The sequence below is a fragment of the Halichoerus grypus genome, chromosome 11, assembly GCF_964656455.1.
Source record: "Halichoerus grypus chromosome 11, mHalGry1.hap1.1, whole genome shotgun sequence".
Taxonomy (NCBI): Eukaryota; Metazoa; Chordata; class Mammalia; order Carnivora; family Phocidae; genus Halichoerus; species Halichoerus grypus.
This window is the reverse complement of record NC_135722.1, coordinates 101,466,460-101,484,342: the sequence shown is the minus strand read 5'-3', so window position 1 is coordinate 101,484,342 and position 17,883 is coordinate 101,466,460. Positions and strand designations below refer to the sequence as shown.

The 17,883-nt window shown below is 50.7% G+C and overlaps 1 protein-coding gene across 7 annotated transcripts in view; it reads right to left on the bottom strand.

The window, feature by feature from the left end:
* TMPRSS5 (transmembrane serine protease 5) overlaps nucleotides 1-10,965 on the bottom strand; it is a 70,656-nt gene extending 59,691 nt beyond the window's left edge. For 4 of the 7 annotated variants that reach the window (XM_078058987.1, XM_078058985.1, XM_078058983.1 and 1 more), the window contains exons 1-8: nucleotides 10,829-10,965; nucleotides 7,320-7,443; nucleotides 6,886-6,984; nucleotides 6,279-6,401; nucleotides 5,050-5,185; nucleotides 4,581-4,694; nucleotides 1,753-1,931; nucleotides 66-164 (exon numbers count right to left, since the gene is read on the bottom strand). In XM_078058987.1, coding sequence (XP_077915113.1) covers nucleotides 66-164; nucleotides 1,753-1,931; nucleotides 4,581-4,694; nucleotides 5,050-5,185; nucleotides 6,279-6,401; nucleotides 6,886-6,984; nucleotides 7,320-7,443; nucleotides 10,829-10,831 — 877 coding nt within the window. In that variant the 5' untranslated portion in view covers nucleotides 10,832-10,965. Of the gene's footprint in view, nucleotides 1-65; nucleotides 165-1,752; nucleotides 1,932-2,618; nucleotides 3,069-3,806; nucleotides 3,851-4,580; nucleotides 4,695-5,049; nucleotides 5,186-6,278; nucleotides 6,402-6,885; nucleotides 6,985-7,319; nucleotides 7,444-10,828 lie in introns of those variants that run through there. The other 3 variants (XM_078058989.1, XM_078058984.1, XM_078058988.1) reach the window with 3 other exon arrangements.
* Between the last annotated feature and the right edge of the window lie 6,918 nt (nucleotides 10,966-17,883).

The following is a 17,883-nucleotide window of genomic DNA, read 5'->3' as shown; positions in this document are numbered from 1 at the left end:
CTTGGGGACAATGTCCCCCCATCCCCCCACCCCTATTTTCCCCAGGGCCCTGGGAGCTGACTCACTGTGTCTGGGGTCGGTGTGGCCCCAGCCAGACACCCAGCACCGCGAGCCCCTTGGAAAATCTTGCTTCTCGGCTGGCAGGCACACAGCACCCACGTTATCTGTGGAGAAGCGGGTGGTCCTGGGCCCCACTCGGGCTCAGCTTCCCTTCCCCACCACCTCACCCTCAGCCTGGGGGAAGAACCAGGACTGGAAGGTCCTCCTCACTCCCTCTCCCACAGTCCTGGCCCCCCGCCTCCGCCAGCCAGGCCTCCCGTAAGGCTGTGTAGGCCGCGCACTGTACCACATCGGCAGGGAGGTCACCGCTGACCCGGAGGACAACGTATACACTGCCGCGTGCATGGTGCCTTCTGGGTTGGGCAAGGGACGCGCTGCACACCCCTGGGCCTGGGCACTGAGGAGAATGGGAATTTCTTCTGGGCCTTTGTGCCCAACTTCTCCTAATGAGGACTCATTTTGGATTTTCCTTAGGGTGTTTGATCCCTCTTGGGGCATTGTTTCCAAAAGTGTGTGGCAAGTCCTACGGGCTCAGGCCCCAAACTTGTCCTACAGTAGCACATAGACATGCCATTAAATAAGCACTGATGTACACGGGGAAAGAGAATTCCCTTCTTAGGGCTCTTTCCGTCCCTCCAAGTGCATCCAGGACAAAAATTCCACCCAGTGCCTGCCGACCTCCACCTAAACACAAACAGCAGGCCTGGGCGCAGCGGATCTGCGGAGGGCAGCTAGCTGGGACTTCAACGCTGTCTTGTTTCCGCTCGGTATTTTTACGGTTGTTACCTATTCGCTACAAGTAATATGGGTTCTCCAGTTAGGTCATAACTCAAAGTTCCCCTTTCAAATGTACTTAAGTCACTCTAGAAATACTAACTGCTGAGCCACAGTTCAGAGGGTACACATACGTGGTAAAATTTGTGAAGGGCATGGAGCAACAACTGTGATTTGGGAAACCCAAGGCTACAGGTGACGGGAGGGAGGAGCGCAGAGCGTGCGTGAGCGTGTGTGCACGCGTACTTGTGTGAAGACTGCATGAGCCAGTGTGTGCACGTGTGAGCGCGTGTGTGTGTTTGTCGGTGAGCATGCAGGCACACGTGCATGCTGGGGCGGGGGGTGGGGGTTGCTTTCAAGAGCAGCTGCTGTGGAGAAGCCGGACCCCGGAGTCAGGACACCAGGCTCTGGAACGGTTTGCTGTGTGATCTTGCAGAGAGTCACTTTCCTCACTAAACGTCATTGTCCTTCCCTCTTTATACCTGCCTCATCTACCTGTCAGGGCTCTTACAAGGACTGAAGGAAAGACATTTGGGAAAATAAAGCTTATTAACTGTAACATGTCACATGGTGGCTGGGACCTGGGGCCAGCCTGGGGTGAGGGGTGGAGCAGCCCGTTGGTAGATGGAGCAACAAGGAAGCTCTGCTGGGGACGTTGAGGCAAGTCCCACTTGCAGCCCAGCTATGCAAAGGGCCAGAAACTTTGTCCCCAAAAGAGCCTCCCCAAGAGTTGGTGCAAGCTTAGGTCCAGGTGATGCCAAAGGTCACTGTGGTCACCAAATGAGCTGAATGTGTTAGGGTTTACGGCCCTGGGAGGGAACCTCAGAAATGAGCTCTCCCCTGAGCCCCCCCCAGCCCCCCAGGGCCTGCCTCGCTCACCACAGCGCGCAGCTTGCTCGCCCCCGGCCAGCGCCTCACCTGAGAAGTTGAGCGGCGTCCGGAGCCGCAGGAGGGCGATGTCATAGTCGTGATTCTGGGTGCTGTAGAGAGGGTGAGGGATGATCCTCTCCACCATAGCCCCCTGGTGGGGCCTGACGGCACTGTGCCTGACCAGCCCCACATGGACCCGCCAGCTGGACAGGCGGGATAGCCTAAAACTGCACATAGGAGCCATGTTGAGCCCAGGGAAGGACGGGGCAGAAGAGGCTGACCTAAGTGAGGTGGCAGGTGGGGGAAGCTGGCCAGAGAAGCCATTCATGGATGCCCCCATCACCAGGCTGGGAGCTCCCAGAACCCAGGACCGTGCCTCTTAGTATCCCTGCAGCAGCTGCCAAGATACTAGGCATGCAGTAGGTGCTTAATAAATGCTCTACACCAGCAGAGAAGGAAGACACTGTGGGTGATCTGCAACTCCCTTCCCCTCTGTCCTGAATAATGCTCCTCCATGTTTTATAACAAACATCAAAGGGGCTTGTGTGATATCCTAACTGCAAGTCAGAAAAACTTCTATGAGTCCCGTCTCTCCACCTACTACCTGTGATCGTGGGGAAGTCACCTCACCTCTCCCAGCCTCAGTCTCCGAGCAGTACGCTATCTGCCCTGCCCGCCACCAAAAGGAGAGGTCCAAAGACCTCATTCACTCATCATTCATTCCTACACTGCTCCAAGCAGTATTTATGAAGCACCTATTATCTGCCAGGACTGTTCTAGGCCAGGGGGACATGGCAGTGGGAAAATCAACAAAGAGACTCAGTGGTAAACAAGACTGAGAGTCTCTGTTCCCATGGAGCTTCCAGTCTAAAGGGGAAGAAAGACATTAAACAAATAATTACATGGAAGGTGATTTAATTACAGTTGTGATGAACATTAAGAAGCACAGAGTGCTGTGAATGGGAAAGCCTTCGAAAACCTTCAAAACTGAGCAAATACAAAGAACCAATCTTTGTGCTATTGCTGCTATTCGTACAGAGCTGTTCTTGGTGCGGAACGGGGAGAACTGCACAGTCCGTGCCTCTCAGAATGGACGCGGGGAGGCAGACAGTCCGACGTGGACATGTTATACGGGACATACCAAGGGCCAAACAGAAAAGGCCGCTGAGGCGCTCTCCTCGCCAGCAGCCCTGAGACTTGCCTGTGCACACAGTGAGCGGCTGTCACCACCCAGCGCGGGGCTAGCACGGAGCCCCCGCACGTGTGCCGGGAGCCCAGGGCCACACTGGCCTGCCAGGGCCAGCGCCCAGGAGCCACGGCCTGCCCGCCGACTATCCGGGAGGCCAGGGGCCCGGCCCCACACTCTGCAGACAGAGAAGCACAGGGGAGATGGTGAGCCAGAAGACAGTGGGAGCCAGCATGGTCCTCACCTCGGGGAGTGTGGCCCAGTGTGGATAGCTCTCATTTATTACTCCTGGCCTTAAGCTTGGGGGAGAGGACGGTCGCAGTGCCAATTACACATCGGGGGGTGGCTGCCCCATCAGGCTGCAAGCTCACTGAGAGCTGCGACCACACCTACAGTGTCCGTGGAGCCCCAGCACCTACGAAAAGCCTGTCCCACAGGAGGGATCAAAATGTTGGTGTGTGGATGGATGCATGGAAGAGGAAAGAGGAAGAGATGCATAGATGATTGGGGGTGGGGGGGTCAGATGATCGAATTTCCACAGATTGTCTCCCATGTGGCCCCCAGTTTGTCCCCTTCCTTAGTCTCCTGAAGGTGCTAACCGGTTAGCAGCCAACAGAAATCCCTTTGGGGCGCTCTAGATGAAAGGGGGCAGGAGCTTCGGAATTCATGTCAGGTAATGCCAGGAAGTGAAGCAAGGAGATGACCCGCCCGGATCAGGGGCTGGTAGGGGACAGGACAGAGGCTTGGACAGGGCTCTGTTGGGGCAGAAGGGGACCAGCAGGCAGAGGGGCAGGTGGGCAAGGAACCCCACCCCAGACCAAGCTGAGTCTCTCTGTGGGGCTCACCACACTCAGGACAGGGGGGAGACTCCTTCTTCCCACTGCCACCTTTCCGGATATGCCTGGACATGACTCACCAGAGCATCTGAGGGAAACGATCTGGCCAGAAGTACAGCTGTTCCTACAAAACAGAGGTGGCAGCAAGAAGCAGGGCAGGGGCCCACCCAAGGCCATGGAGGCCAGGGACAGTTGTCTGGTGGAGACAGAAGAGGCCTCCGGTGAAGCCCCCCATCTGTGTCCTGCCTCCATCCAAGCCCCTAGGCCCCTCCTCATTAACAGGTCTCTAGGACAGCAATGCTACCCTGTCCCATCACCCCAGAGCACCAGCAGGAGGTCATGGCCCTTGAGGGTTGTCTTGCGCAGGGCCCAAATCCAGTATTTGTAGATGGGAAGTCCAGCTGGGCCCGCTAAGGGCCCCTGAATGAACCTGTGTTCAGTAGATGGATAAGGGAATGAATGAAGAATAGCACACTTCACCCCATGCCCCTCCAGGGCTTACTCTGTTCTCTCTCTCCAGCCCCTTCCTTGCTCTCCTCTCCCCCTCCTCCTTCCTAGCAAAACCTCAATTCCTGCTGGACCAAAGTCCTCTTCTCTCTCCTACTCATCTCTGGCCCCAGCGGCCCAATGCCTTGATCCCTCTCGTGTCCCAAACCCACAGGGCTCTGGCTCTCCTGGCAGAGTCAGTCCCCACTCACGTGAACTGAGTTTGTGATTTCTGACTGGGAACTGTTCCTCTGTGTCCTATCTCACATGGCCAATGTCCTCACCACCACGCTCCCATGACCCGAAGATTTTTGCTAAACTGTTCACCAGAAGTAAGGGATCCCACTCAACCTCCTCAGAAGCCCTACCTGGGCAGCCACACGTCCTCCAGGAGGCCTTCCAGTCTGGGAGGGAGCTGAGCAAACCCCCGGGAGCTGTTGAGCTTGATGTCAGACAGGTTCACTCCCTTGTGGTGAGTGAGTCTTGGTGGAAGAGGGGAACAGAACAGGAGGAAACCGGTTTACTGCAGCACGGGAAATGGTACATAATCATGACCACGATGTGCATGAGATACCATCCTCCCAGTGGTACGGTCACAGAGCAAGACTTTGACAATGACCTTTTCTGGGATTCATATTTGTTAAAAAGCAGGGATGCTCAAAGGAGAGAAATGAGCTGGGGCCCCACCATGCCCAGAGGCCAGGACACGGCCAAAATGACCTCCTGCCAGTTCCTGAGCACTTTGATGGGGACAGGCAGATAGAGGTCTCCGACTCCCCTTTCTCCACCACCACCGGCCCTCCACCTTCCCCGGGCCCCAAGCCTGGCCCCAGTTACCTGAGATGCCCAAGGCTCTGGCAGATCCGCACCCCCAGGGCAGAGCTCCAGCCCTCGTGGCAGACCAGGAGCCAGTCTGGCCGTGCCCTCACTTGTACTTCCAGCAAGAAGTCCTCAGTGTTTATTCTGAAAGATACTGAAGGCACGGCATGGAAGTCACATCCTACGTGCTGTAGGGTGGAGGGGCAGGTTGGGCAGGGGGAGCTGGACCTGGCCATGTGGGGACCTGAAGAGGCCTCAAGACAGCATCCGGGTCACACAGTGTCAGGCTCCCTGTCCCCCAGGGCATCAGGCCAGTTCTGAGAACAAAATAGCCCCTATTTATAGTGCTGCATTCCAGTTTGGTGTTTAACCAAGTGCTTTTAAACGTGCTCTGTCACTCATTGTCACAGCAACCCTGTGGGGTGAGTATGACCATCCTCCCATGCTGCAGAGGGAAAACTAAGGCATGGAGGTTAAGCGACCCGCCCCCTATCACAGAGTCTGCACATGATGGATCCAGGACTTAAGTCCGGGTCTCCCAGTGTCGTATCTTGAGGTAATACTAGTGATGGTTACCACTGAGCATCTGCTTTCTCCAGGCTCTGTGCTAGGCTCTTTTATACATTAGCTCGTACTATTCTTACAACTTTATGTAATAAATAGTTGCATCTCCATTTTGTAGAGAAGGAAACGGAAGTTCGGAGAAGCAGCGTTGCCCAAGGTCATACAGCTAGCAAAAGCACGCTCCACGTTGACTGTAACTCCTATGACCGGTTCCAGCCCCTGCCCGGGCACCTGATCTCCTGATCCTTGACTCATGTTTGGCAGGGAGAGGACAATGAGAAGGCGGTGGGGTGGGGGGTGGGCAATGTGGAGTGGGTGGGGACCCCTGCTGGCTCCACCCCGGCTCCCCACACGCACCGGTTCCCCCTTCCCCATCCTGCTGGCTCACTCGGCCTCCAATGGCAAGTTGCCACCCCTCCTCCAGCCTGGGCTCCTGGCCTTGCCCCAGCTAGGGATCAAGACAGTCCCCAGGGAGTGCTGAGAGCTCCAAATCTGAGATGGACTTTTCAAGGCTGGACCACGTCGCTCCCTTCCCACCAGAGGAGGAGACCCAGATGCTGGCAGTGACGTCAGGGCCCTTCATTCTGGTCCTCTTGTCCCTGGCCAGAAGTGGGGGTCCCAGAGCTTTGAAGGGGCTCAGGGCCGGGGGGGGTGCAGTCCGTAGGCTTGGGGGGGTGGCCCACCTGCTCTGGGAAGCATGGGGTGTAGGGCTTCCTCACCGCTGGCCTCGGAGCAGCTCAAAGGGATCTCCTCATCCTGCAAGGTTCCGGCAGCGGGCTGAGAGGCCACTGGCCACAGATACAGCACTTCAGAGGACAAGGACAGGGAGAGGGTCACAGACAAGAGGCCAGGAGAAGGGAGGGATTCCCACATGAGAGGGCCAAGGGGCAGAACAAGACCCCTGCAACAGAGGGAGACAAAAGCAGCTGCCTGGGGACTCCCCCTCGGCCACCCAGCCTCAGGCGGGCCCCCACCTAACACACTGGGGAGAGGCTCAGCACACACTCTCTCTCCCTGTCCCTGTCTCTCTCCCTCTGACTGGGAAAGACTTCTAGAGAAAGTTCGACTTGGGCCTCCCTGGGTCATCCACTCAAGTACCTTCCACTTCCCACGGTAGGACTAAAGCATTCTGCACGCAGAGCCTAAGTCCCTCCCTTCTCCCTGCTGTCAGTTCAGAGTAGATAAGACAGGTCCCGGCTGCCTTCTACATCTGCTTGTCTCTTCCCGCAAGGACGCCCCGGGCCCTGTTCTTTGGCCCTCCCCGGAGCGCTGAAGGGTCCCAGCACTGACCGAGAAGCCAGGAGCCGACGCTCACACCAGCCAGCAGCACCAGGGCTCCCAGCCCCGCACAGCAGCACCACCCCGAGCACCGGCGCCCTGCCCGAGAGCCTGCGGGACAGGGCAGAGGAGTCTGTGTGCCCTGCTCCTGCCTGCCAGCCTCACTCTGCCCGAGGCCCCACCATGGGGCCAGGCAGCCACGGGGCTGTGGCAGGAGTCTGCCCCACTGCACCTGCCACCCTCCCCCCCCCATCCCCACTGAGGCCCCCAGAGCCCACCCAACCCCCAAACTGGAAACAGAGCAAAAGCAGGTCTGGGATAAACAGTGAGGCAGCCTCTCGCCATCAGCCATTGGGGGCTCTCTCAAGAAGGATCTGGGAGATGTAGGAGGATTACCCAGTCGCTGTCCCCACCCTGTCATTCCCCTATAGCCCAGTCTGGCCTACTGGGTTGCTGCTGGGCCTCGGGCCTCCGCAGTGGGTCTCTTAGCTTTGCTTTGAAGATCCCAGGTCCTGGGCCCTCCTCTGCATCCTGAGCCTCCATGTGGGGTTGGCCATCCGGCATCAGGCTCTGGGGAAATAACTGTCGGTCACTCAGGATCCCCACACCAAAGGGAGAAGATCAGCCCACTATAAGACCCCACTCTCTAACCTCAGCTGTGCATTCACTGCCTTTTTTTTTTTCATCTTGGAGACTCTGTGTGTTCCTACTGATGCCCCTCCAGGCCCACTCTGCTCTCCTGGAAACCCTAACCCCACCCACCTTATTCTCACACAGCCAGTAAGCACCAGAGTGGGTATTCAAACCCAGACTGGGCCAACTCAGAAGCCCACACTCCTCACCACTCCCTTCCCTGGCCTCCCACAACCATCAAGGGCATCTGCTGAATCTCTCAACATCCCTCCTCAGGCCTCTAGATCCCAGCCTTCTTCATTCTCTCCTGTCTCAGACGAAGTCCCCCTGCCCAATGCACCATCCATTCATTTATCCAGTAAATAAGATTTATCCCAAGTGGCTGGGCCACAGTGGGGGACACTATAGGGAGTTCAAAATAAATCAACATGGAATACTCCCTAACTGCCCCAGAGAATTTGCAGTCGGGTCCTGATATGTTAAAAAAAAAAAAAAAAAAAAAAAAGACAGAACATGTTAAGTGACAGAAGAAAGAAGGAGAGGTTACTTCTCACTGGGAGATCAAAACAGGCTTCCTAGAAAAGGCAGCCTGAGACAGTCCCTCATAGATGAATAGGGCTTGAACGGACATATATGGGCATTGGGTATTCCAGGCAGTTGAAGAGGCAAAGGCATGGGGGTGGGAAAGCATAGAGCAGAGGACGCTATATGTTTGCCTGATGCTCATGAGCCATGAAGAAGAGTAATGGAAAATAAGATCTTGGAAGAAATACCGGACCAGCAGTTCAAAGCTAGGTCTGCAGCCTACTATGTGAACTTAACTCAACACCTCTCTAAACTTCAATTTTCTCATTTGGGAAATAAGAGTGATAACCACTACTACCCAACAAGTCAGCTCCCTCCTCTAGCATCTTATCTCCACTCAGTGTCCAAGCCAGAGCAATCCTCCTACAATTCAAACATGAGAAGGGTCACCCCATTTTTAAAGTATCCAATGAATCTTCCTACTCTTTAAGAAAAATCCAAAGTCCTATGGCACGGCCCACAAAATCCTCTGTGCCCTCACCCTTCCTCACCTCTCCATCCACACCTGCCAGCATGATTCCCTCCACAGTGGAACTCGGTCATAGTAACACACATGCCAGTCCTCTGGGCCTTAACGTGCTCTCGTTCCACAGAAACTTTGCATCTGCTGTCCTTTCCCCCATGTAGCTGACTCCTAAGACACAGCTTAGATGTCACTTCTCCAAGAAGCTGTCTTCAATCTATAAGGCACCTGTTGTGTCCCTATATTGTGCTCATTTACTTCTCTTTCCCTCTGCCCTTCCTCACTGGTCTAGGCTCCGAGAGCCTAGCTCAGGGCCTGCCACGAAGTGGGAATTCAGTTAATGTACGTTAAGGAGGAAGGCAGGCGGGGAGATCACAAAAGATTATATGATCAAAAGGGTTTTATAAATTATAAAGTTCAATGCAAATGCTAAGTATAATAATAAGAAGAAATATGTAAAAGCAATGGATCCTTTCTTCAAGGAACTCAGGATCCAGTAAAACAGACAAGACCCCTTAAAACTTAAAATGACTCCAGGGGGGCCTGGGTGGCTCAGTCAGTTAAGCATATGACTCTTGATTTCATCTCAGGTCATGATCTCAGGGTTCTGAGATCGAGCCCTGCATTGGGCTCCACAATGAGCATGGAGCCTGCTTAAGATTCTTTCTTTCGGGCACCTGGGTGGTTCAGTTGGTTAAGTGTCTGCCTTCAGCTCAGGTCATAATCTCAGGGTCCTGGGATGGAGTCCCGCATCGGGCTTCCCTGCTCAGTGGGGAATCTGCTTCTCCCTCTCCCTCTGACACTCCCCCTGCTTGTGCTCTCTCTCTCTCTGTCAAATAAATAAATAAAATCTTTTTTTTTTTTTTTTTTTTTTTTTAAAGATTTTATTTATTTATTTGACAGAGAGAGAGATAGCGAGAGCAGGAACACAAGCAGGGGGAATGGGAGAGGGAGAAGCAGGCTTCTTGCCGAGCAGGGAGCCCGATGTGGGACTCGATCCCAGGACCCTGGGATCATGACCTGAGCCGAAGGCAGACGCTTAACGACTGAGCCACCCAGGCGCCCTAAATAAATAAAATCTTAAAAAAAAAAAAGATTCTCTCTCTCCCTCTCCCTCAGCCCCTCCCTGCCACCTCCTCACCCGCAAGTGTACATGCACTCTCTCTCTCTCTCTTAAAAAAAAAAGTTAGTATGACTCGTCTCCTCTGAAGATTACAGCTTATCCTGTCAACACCTAGAGTTGTACCCAATGATCATAAAAACCTGAAACACTGACTCCAAGACAATGTTGGCTTAGATGGGATTTCCATGTGTCACATGGAATGTTCTTGTCACATTCCTCAGTCCTGCCTTTGTGTTCCATTGAACTTCGTGCTCCTGACCCTCAGGCTAGGAGAAAAAAAGGCCTTTGAAGACTCGCCCAGATCAGTCACTTCTAAATCACCCTGGAAATCATTCTGTTGGACCCGTGAACACCCTTGCCAGTTCAGCTCACAAGCAGGGCAGCAGCCCAAACTTCCGTATGAAGCAAGACACCACCCCTACTCCCCATCCCCTACACCAGTTACAGCCCAGGATCTATCTATAGGGCTGGTCCTCCCACCAACAATAGGGAGAAACATGGGGTCTTGCCTTGCCCCTTACCATATACACTCTTTCTTAGGTCTAGAAATGAGGCTCCAGGGCACAAGCAATGAGACTGGAGAACCACAGGCTTGGAAGAGTCAGTCAAGCACCCATAAAAAAGCAGAGAAGTGGCAACAGCATTTGGGGTTTGGGTTTCTTCTCTGGGAACATGGTTTCTCTTGAACTGATGTCCTTCTGAGCAAAGAGGCAATGCTTGGTCTAGAGAGAATTCCAGGGCATACCCAGGCTTTTCTCCTGTCTCAGTATCGAGGGAGCTCAGCTTTCAGCTCAGCTTCTGGACTAACTGGCCTCACCCCAGGAGTTGCTCTACCTCCAAATCCATGTGTTTGAGCTCATGCAGTAGTCTGCAACGATGGTCTGTAATGGTTCAGGATCTCCTGGTCCTCCTTCTGAGTAGGAGTTCAATGTAATAGTGATTTGCTAAACACTGTCTATGTGCAAAGCACTTGGATAGGTCTATGGGGGACAGGAGAGGAGAACAGAAGTCAGTCCCTGGGGGAAAAAATAGGAGGTTGGCCACACAGGGCCCCCTCTAGGATCTAGCCTAGAAGCCCAAGGGTGGGGGCAGGGAGAGAGAAAGAGAGAGAGGCCAGGTCAGGGATGGCACAGATGTATGTAGAGTCTTACCATTCGGCTCAGCGGCACCGAAGTAAACCCTCGGGGTCTCTAGGCAGGGTTCTGCTCCTGTTCTTGGATCAGCATTGATTAAATAGCTCAGCCAGCTTGGTTGGAGGGTGAGGTCTCCCTAGTTCACATACGCCCCTCCCTTTATCCCTTCATTCTCCCCCCGCCCCCCACACACACAGACATGAATCAGAGAGACAATAAATCTGCTCAGAAACCATGAATAGACCTCTTGTTGCAGGAAAGGGGGCCAAGGGCTGGGCTGGGCAGCTTCAGCCCCTCCCATCTGCTAACTAGAAGCTTAGAAACAGAGAAAAAGGTTACAGGGAGGAGGTGAGGCCAGATACAGTGGCTTAGCAACCAGGTCCCTTGTGCCAAACAGTGTGCCCCATGCATGCTAGCACAATTCCCCCTTCCTGCTGACAGGGACTGATATTAGCATTTGTGGAAATGTTTCTGAGCCCTCTGGATTACATCTCATCTCTGTGTGGGTTGGCTTTCCCAGCAGTCTGGGGCTGTCACCATGTTGGAACTGGGATGATAATGAGGAATTTTTGTCATTTCTCTCCTCAGGGCTATGCTGGGGAAATGGGGCCTCTCCACCCAGCTTTCTTGGGGGCCAGTTACTACAGGAGCCCTCAGCGCTATCTTGCTTCAAACTACAAGGTGGCCCAGCTGAGCCCAGGGTGGGTTGAACACACCTGGGAACCACATCTCTTCAGCGAGGCAGAACAGGCGCCAGGGAAGAAGAAGGCTTGTGTGGTTTCCCCTCCTCCAAATGCTTCTCACGGATCCCTCAGATGGAATGGTTAAGAATATGGGCTTTAGAAGTCAGGCCTTCATCTAACTCCATTCTGCCACTTCCCTTACTTAGCCTCACGTGAAAAATGAGGATAATAGTACCCATCTCATAGAATTGGTGCTGGAAATGAATGAGATATTGAATATAAAGCTCCTAGCCCGGTATCTAGCATAGAATGTACTCAGTAAATATTGGCTGCTATCATTATTATTACTGTTGAACCTCATCCACACAGGCTTTATTTTTGCCTTCTACTTCCCTCATGCACTCAGTCAACTCTGAGCTTGTGGTAATCACACAGAGCTCCCCACACTTTAATACTATGAAGACGCAGAAGTCAGCTATGAATCCTAAAAGCAAGAGGAGAGAACTGGTGGCTGGAGCTGAGAATCCCCTGGCTAGGCTCTGAGATCTCCTAAAACAAATACCCCCTCAGCCTACAAATACGCATACTTACCGTGTGTCCGGAACTAGTTTGGGCGTGGAGAATGAATAAGTCACCAGCTAGGAAACTGGAGGCTGAGACAAGACACAGGAACAGATATCAATAACTATTATTTGTGAAAAGTGAAATAACAGGGGCATAAACACAGAGGTATAGGAAGATAAAGAAAGAGCTGACTCCTTTGCCCAGAGGACACAGAAAAAGCTTCACAGGAGAGGAGACATTTGAGCTGTGTTTTGAGAAATGAGAAGGCAATCACATAGAAGGGCATTCTAAATATATTGCAGCTGATGTCAGTGAAAATGCCAGAGTAAAGACCTCTGAAAAGTCTCTTCTCCATAAAAGCAAGGAGAAAACTGACGAAATTTTGTCAGAATCAAATTTTTAAAAGTCTGGAAATTAACCAGAGGCTTACAGCAATATGGAAACTGTTTATTCAAGAAAAACGACGCAATCTTGGTAAGAACAGTGAGCTTTGTGGCATTTTAATTTGTTGTTATTCCATCACCCTCTTTCTTAGAAACCAATATCCCACAGTCACAAGGAAAAACAGCAGCCTGGCAGCCACAGGTAGAACAGGGTTGGGGTTCCTTCAAAGACTCATTTCCAGAGAGCTGTCATTGTTTGAACTCTCTGGAAGATCCCTTTTGTGAGACTGTCTTAATTTGACTGGATTCTGAGCTTGCCAGTATGAACAGCTTTTTCTCTAAGGAGGTTTGTTGAAAATAATCAAAGACAGTTGTTGGACTTTACGGCTGCCTAAGGCAATGGATAAGAGTTGGGGCAAATAATCAGCTAATCAAAAACCTTAAAATAAAAAGCTAGGGAATGGGGCGCCTGGGTGGCTCAGTTGGTTAAGCGACTGCCTTCGGCTCAGGTCATGATCCTGGAGTCCCTGGATCGAGTCCCGCATCGGGCTCCCTGCTCGGCAGGGAGTCTGCTTCTCCCTCTGACCCTCCCCCCTCTCATGTACTCGCTCTCTCTCATTCTCTCTCTCTCAAATAAATAATAAATAAAATCTTTAAAAAAAAAAAAGCTAGGGAATGAGGTGTCCATAGGGACTTTGAAAGGCTCTGAAATATTCCAGAGAATCTAGAAAGTAAGCACATGAACAGGAATGTGCACATACCCAGGACTGTGTACATACTTAGAAAAGACTTCAAGAAGGTCCTAAGCTCTCATTTCTGGCTAAGCTCAATGCCCTGAAAAAGCAGGAAATGAAGGCTAGGGCACAGCTGTAAACTTCCCGGCTGAGTGTTGAAGGCATGCCCCAACATGTCCATAGAGCCCCTCTACAAAGACTGAGAGACTTACTGGTTCTAGGCATCGGAGGCAAATCTCTGTCCAATCTTTCACTGACCAGTAAGCAAACTGAGCAGAGACTTCAGTGGCCACACACGACAAAGAATATAGACATTACAGAATTCATCCAGAAAAGTCACTAAACAAACAGCAACAACAATAAACACTAGGGAATGGGGACAATCTGATTTCCAGAATTGATGTATTATATTATTTAAAACCCAGTTTTTAGTAAGAAATTGTGAGGCACACACAAAAAAATAAGAAAGTATGGCCCATATACAGTGGGGAAAAAAGGAATCAATAAAGGGTTCTGAAAAAAAAATAAATAAATAAATAAATAAATAAATAAATAAATAAAGGGTTCTGGTTCAAGGTGACGACATACAACAACAAATTAAAATGCCACAAAGCTCCTGAATTCAATTCTTTCCACAGACACATCAAATCTACAGTTACGCACAGAGCGATCCTCTCTGAAAGAAATCCAGAAACTAGCTGAGTGACTCTTCCAGTAGGGCAAACGAGGAAATGTCCACACCAAAACTGGCAGGAAGGTTTGAGACACACTCTTGCCGTAAACTCCACCCATGGCACAGCAACATATAATCAGGAGGGAACTCACAATTCTCACATTCTCCCTGAGGAGGGAAGTGTTTGGACTCCACATCTTGCACTCCAACTTTTAAGACTTCCACCTGAAGGACAGGCTCCCAAAACGCCTAGTTCTGAAAGTGAATGGAGCTTGCATGCATGATAACCACCATAAGGCCTGAACACCTTATTCATCTTATAATTCATATAAGTTATAACATGGTGACTATAGTTTATGACACTGCAATGTATAATTAAAATTTGCTAAGAGTATATAACTTAAATGCTCTCACCAAAAAGTAAGTAAATAAATATGTGGGGTGATAGATGTGTTAATGAACTAGATGAGAAGAGCCCTTTCACAACGCACATAGACATCAAATCATTAAGATATACACTTTAATTTTACAATCACAATTTTGTCAATCATAAACCTCCATAAAGCTGGAAAAAAAAAAGAGTGTGTTTTAGATTAAACTGGGACTGGCCTCTTTCTGGCCATCCTTCTCTGTTTTGCTACCTAGGAAGACTCTCTTCTTTTTCTCTCTGGACTCCTTCCATTCCAGGTGAGCTATCCTGAGTACCCTGGCCGTTTCCCTGGCAGGGAGAGAATACCAACCTCCAGGGAAAGGCAGCAGGGGCCTATAGTACAAACTTTAAGGAGTCACTCACTAGCAAGCGGAGTGTCAGTACTTGAATACCCTAAGGGTGATGCCTCCTTAAATTTTGTGCCGTAGGGGGCACTATCTGAAGCCAACTGAAGCAGGACCCCTCTGCATGAAGGCCCTGGGATCTCTATTTTTACCATGGTGACTCATACGTAGCCTCATCCTAGTCCGGACCCTGCTCCCCTACCTTCTTCCCCCTGACAACTCCCTGACTCCCAGGACCAGGATAAGCCTCGACTCACGAACCTTGAAATTTTGCTTTCTCTCCTCCTTCAGTCACTATTCTCAAAAACAAGAAGGGCCTTTCTCAGCTGTCCTTCGGGCAGATCACACTGTTATATTTCTCTTCTATGCAAATGGAAATACCTGAGTTCAAGTTATACAGAATTCTCAGACTTATAAAGTTTGTTGAAAGAATCTACCATTTATGCCGCAGGAAGTTGGAGGCCATCCAAACCCAGGCCTCCCAACATCTGGTCCGGGGTTTTCTCCCACTCCTACCACACATACACACCCCACAAGTCATGTATTCACAGAACATGCAGGCTCAGAGAGAAGTTCCACCTATGGACCACTGCTCTAGCCAATGCCTACTGAGTTCCGTCCTGCTCATGATGCTCCCTTCCTGTCTGCCGGTAGATGACAGCTTCAGCCCTTCTTTGTGGATTTAAGCCTGCCCATGACCTTCCCTTCCTGACTGCCTGCCCTACAGATTTCAGACTTGCTTAGATAGCCCCCATAATCATTCACCCTTTCTCTCCCAGAGAAAGGGAGTTTGGTGCTCTCAGTGGAGGTCGTGAAAGCATGCGTGGGATGAGATGCAGGATCAAGATTCTGAACAGCTCTATATATCCCCTCAGTGCCATCCCATTCCTCTCTTTAGCTTCATCTCTGCCAAGAACACATCTCTCACTCTCAGACTCTATCTGTTGCATGGTCCATCGGTATATACAATATCCCCAGGTCCCCTCAAACAAGTCCTAGCCCCTCCCAGTTGGGTTCAGACCATCCCACTGGGGTTAATTCAAGCCATCAGACCCTCTAATGCCATCCCACAGCCTAATGAGACCCAACCACATACCTCCTTCCAACCAGCCCTCTGGAGAGTGGTTTTCTCAGTGAAGAAATTAATGATTCCTAAGTCTAATAAAAGAGAAGCTTTAATGAGTGAAAACTGGGAAAATGCGAGATCCAGTTAACTTATTCCAGACCATTACTGCGTCTTAATAGGCAGTGAAGAAACCCTGACTGTCTGTTGCCATTTTGCTTGCTTGTAATACAAAGAAATGGATAAAAGTGTATTTAGAAGGAAAAGAATAGCTATGTGGTCTCATGTGGTAATCAGTTGCTTATTCATTAGCATACTGCTGTCTGAGTACTCTCTTCTGTCTTATTCTGACCAAAATCTAAAATAGGGGATGCCTAAGCAAGTGTGGAGGGCACCCTCCTCTGAAGGGCCTAGAGATGGCCCCCACTCCATCTTCTCCTTTCCCTCCCCCTTCTTCTCCCCAGCAAGACCTCACTGGCAAGAAGTTTGACTCTTCCTTGGCAAATAGAAATCTTGAATATCTTGGGGTCATCTTTGCCTGCTCCCAACTCCTGACCTTCCACCCAGTCATTCAAATAGGACAGCTCTCAAATCTACCCCTTCTTCCAGCACCCTAAACATCCACCAGCATCCTCCCCAGAATTACTGTAACAGCTGCCCAAATGATCTCCTGCCTCTAGTCTATTCCATTCTAATCAGTATGTGAATCTTCACTCCTCCTTCACTGCTCAGCTATCAATATAGAGGGATAAAATAAGTGAAAATGGACCCTCCTCTTTTGTACCCTGCTGCCAAAGTAATATTTCCTAGAGCAAAACTAAAAATATTTAAAAACCTTCCAGGGATGCCTGGGGGGCTCAGTCGGTTAAGCGGCCGCCTTCGGCTCAGGTCATGATCCTGGGGTCCTGGGATCGAGTCCCGCGTCGGGCTCCTTGCTCAGCGGGGAGCCTGCTTCTCCCTCTGCCTGCCACTCCCCCTGCTTGTGCTCTCTCTCTCTCTCTGACAAATAAATAAAGAAAATCTTAAAAAAAAAAACAACCTTCCATAGCTCACCGTAACTCCCATGATAAAAGCATTGATTCATTTGCTCATTCATTCATTCAACAAGTGTTTTGTAAGTTCCTACCAAGTGCCAGGTACTTTCCTAGATTCTGGAGTTACATCAGCGAATAAGTCAGGTACAGCCCCTGCCCTCGAGGAGCTCAGAGGCTTGTTCTATCCAGCCAACGATTAGAATGCGATCTCTGATGGGGGAAGAACAGGGTGTAATGGGTGCACCTAACTTGCACCCAGGGTGTCCTTAGCATGGTACAGGTTTTTTCCCAAGTTTACCCAACATACTTTTCTAGCCTCGTTGTTTTTCCTCCCCTTTACCCTCCCTCCCATAAGCCAGTCACTGGTTGTTTCTAGAATATCCCCAGAATAAACCATTGCACCTTTGTTCATGTTGCTCCTCATTCCTGAAATGCCCTTCCTCCTTTAACTAATTAATTATTTTAGCCCATCAGTCAGCCAATATGCATTCATTGAGAGTGTACTATGTGTCAGGCAGTGTGCAAACACTGAAGATGACAATGCTGAGCAAAACCAGACAGAATTTGTGCCCTAAAGAGCTTACCATTTAGTGGGAGGAGACACACATGAATCAAAGGACCACATAACATGCACACTTACAGTTCTGAAAAAAGTACTATGAGAGAGAGGTACAAGGTACTAATGAAAGCATGTAACTCTCAGAGACATGACTGAGTCTGAAGACTCAGGAAAGACATCTCCAAGGAAGAGATGATTCAGATGGGATCTGGGAGAGGTGAGAGTGCTCCAGGCAAAGACAACGGGCAAATTCCCTGTGGCAGAAGAGAGTCTGCTGACACCAAGGGACTAAACGAAGTGAAAGCCAGATAGCAGAAAGGAGATGATGGGAGTGGAAGCTGGAACAGTGGGTGGACCAGATTAGGCAGAGCCTTTAGAGCTAAGGTAAATGTCGGTCCTTATCCCCAGAACCAGAAATAAAATAAAATAAAGATTTTATTTATTTATTTGAGAAAAAGAGAGAGGAAGAGAGAGCATGAGCGGGGGGGGGGGGGGTGCAGAGGGAGAAGGAGAAGCAGACTGCCCACTGAGCAGGATGCCCAACGCAGGGCTGATCCCAAGACCGGATCATGACCTGAGCCAAAGGCAGACGCTTAACCGACTGAG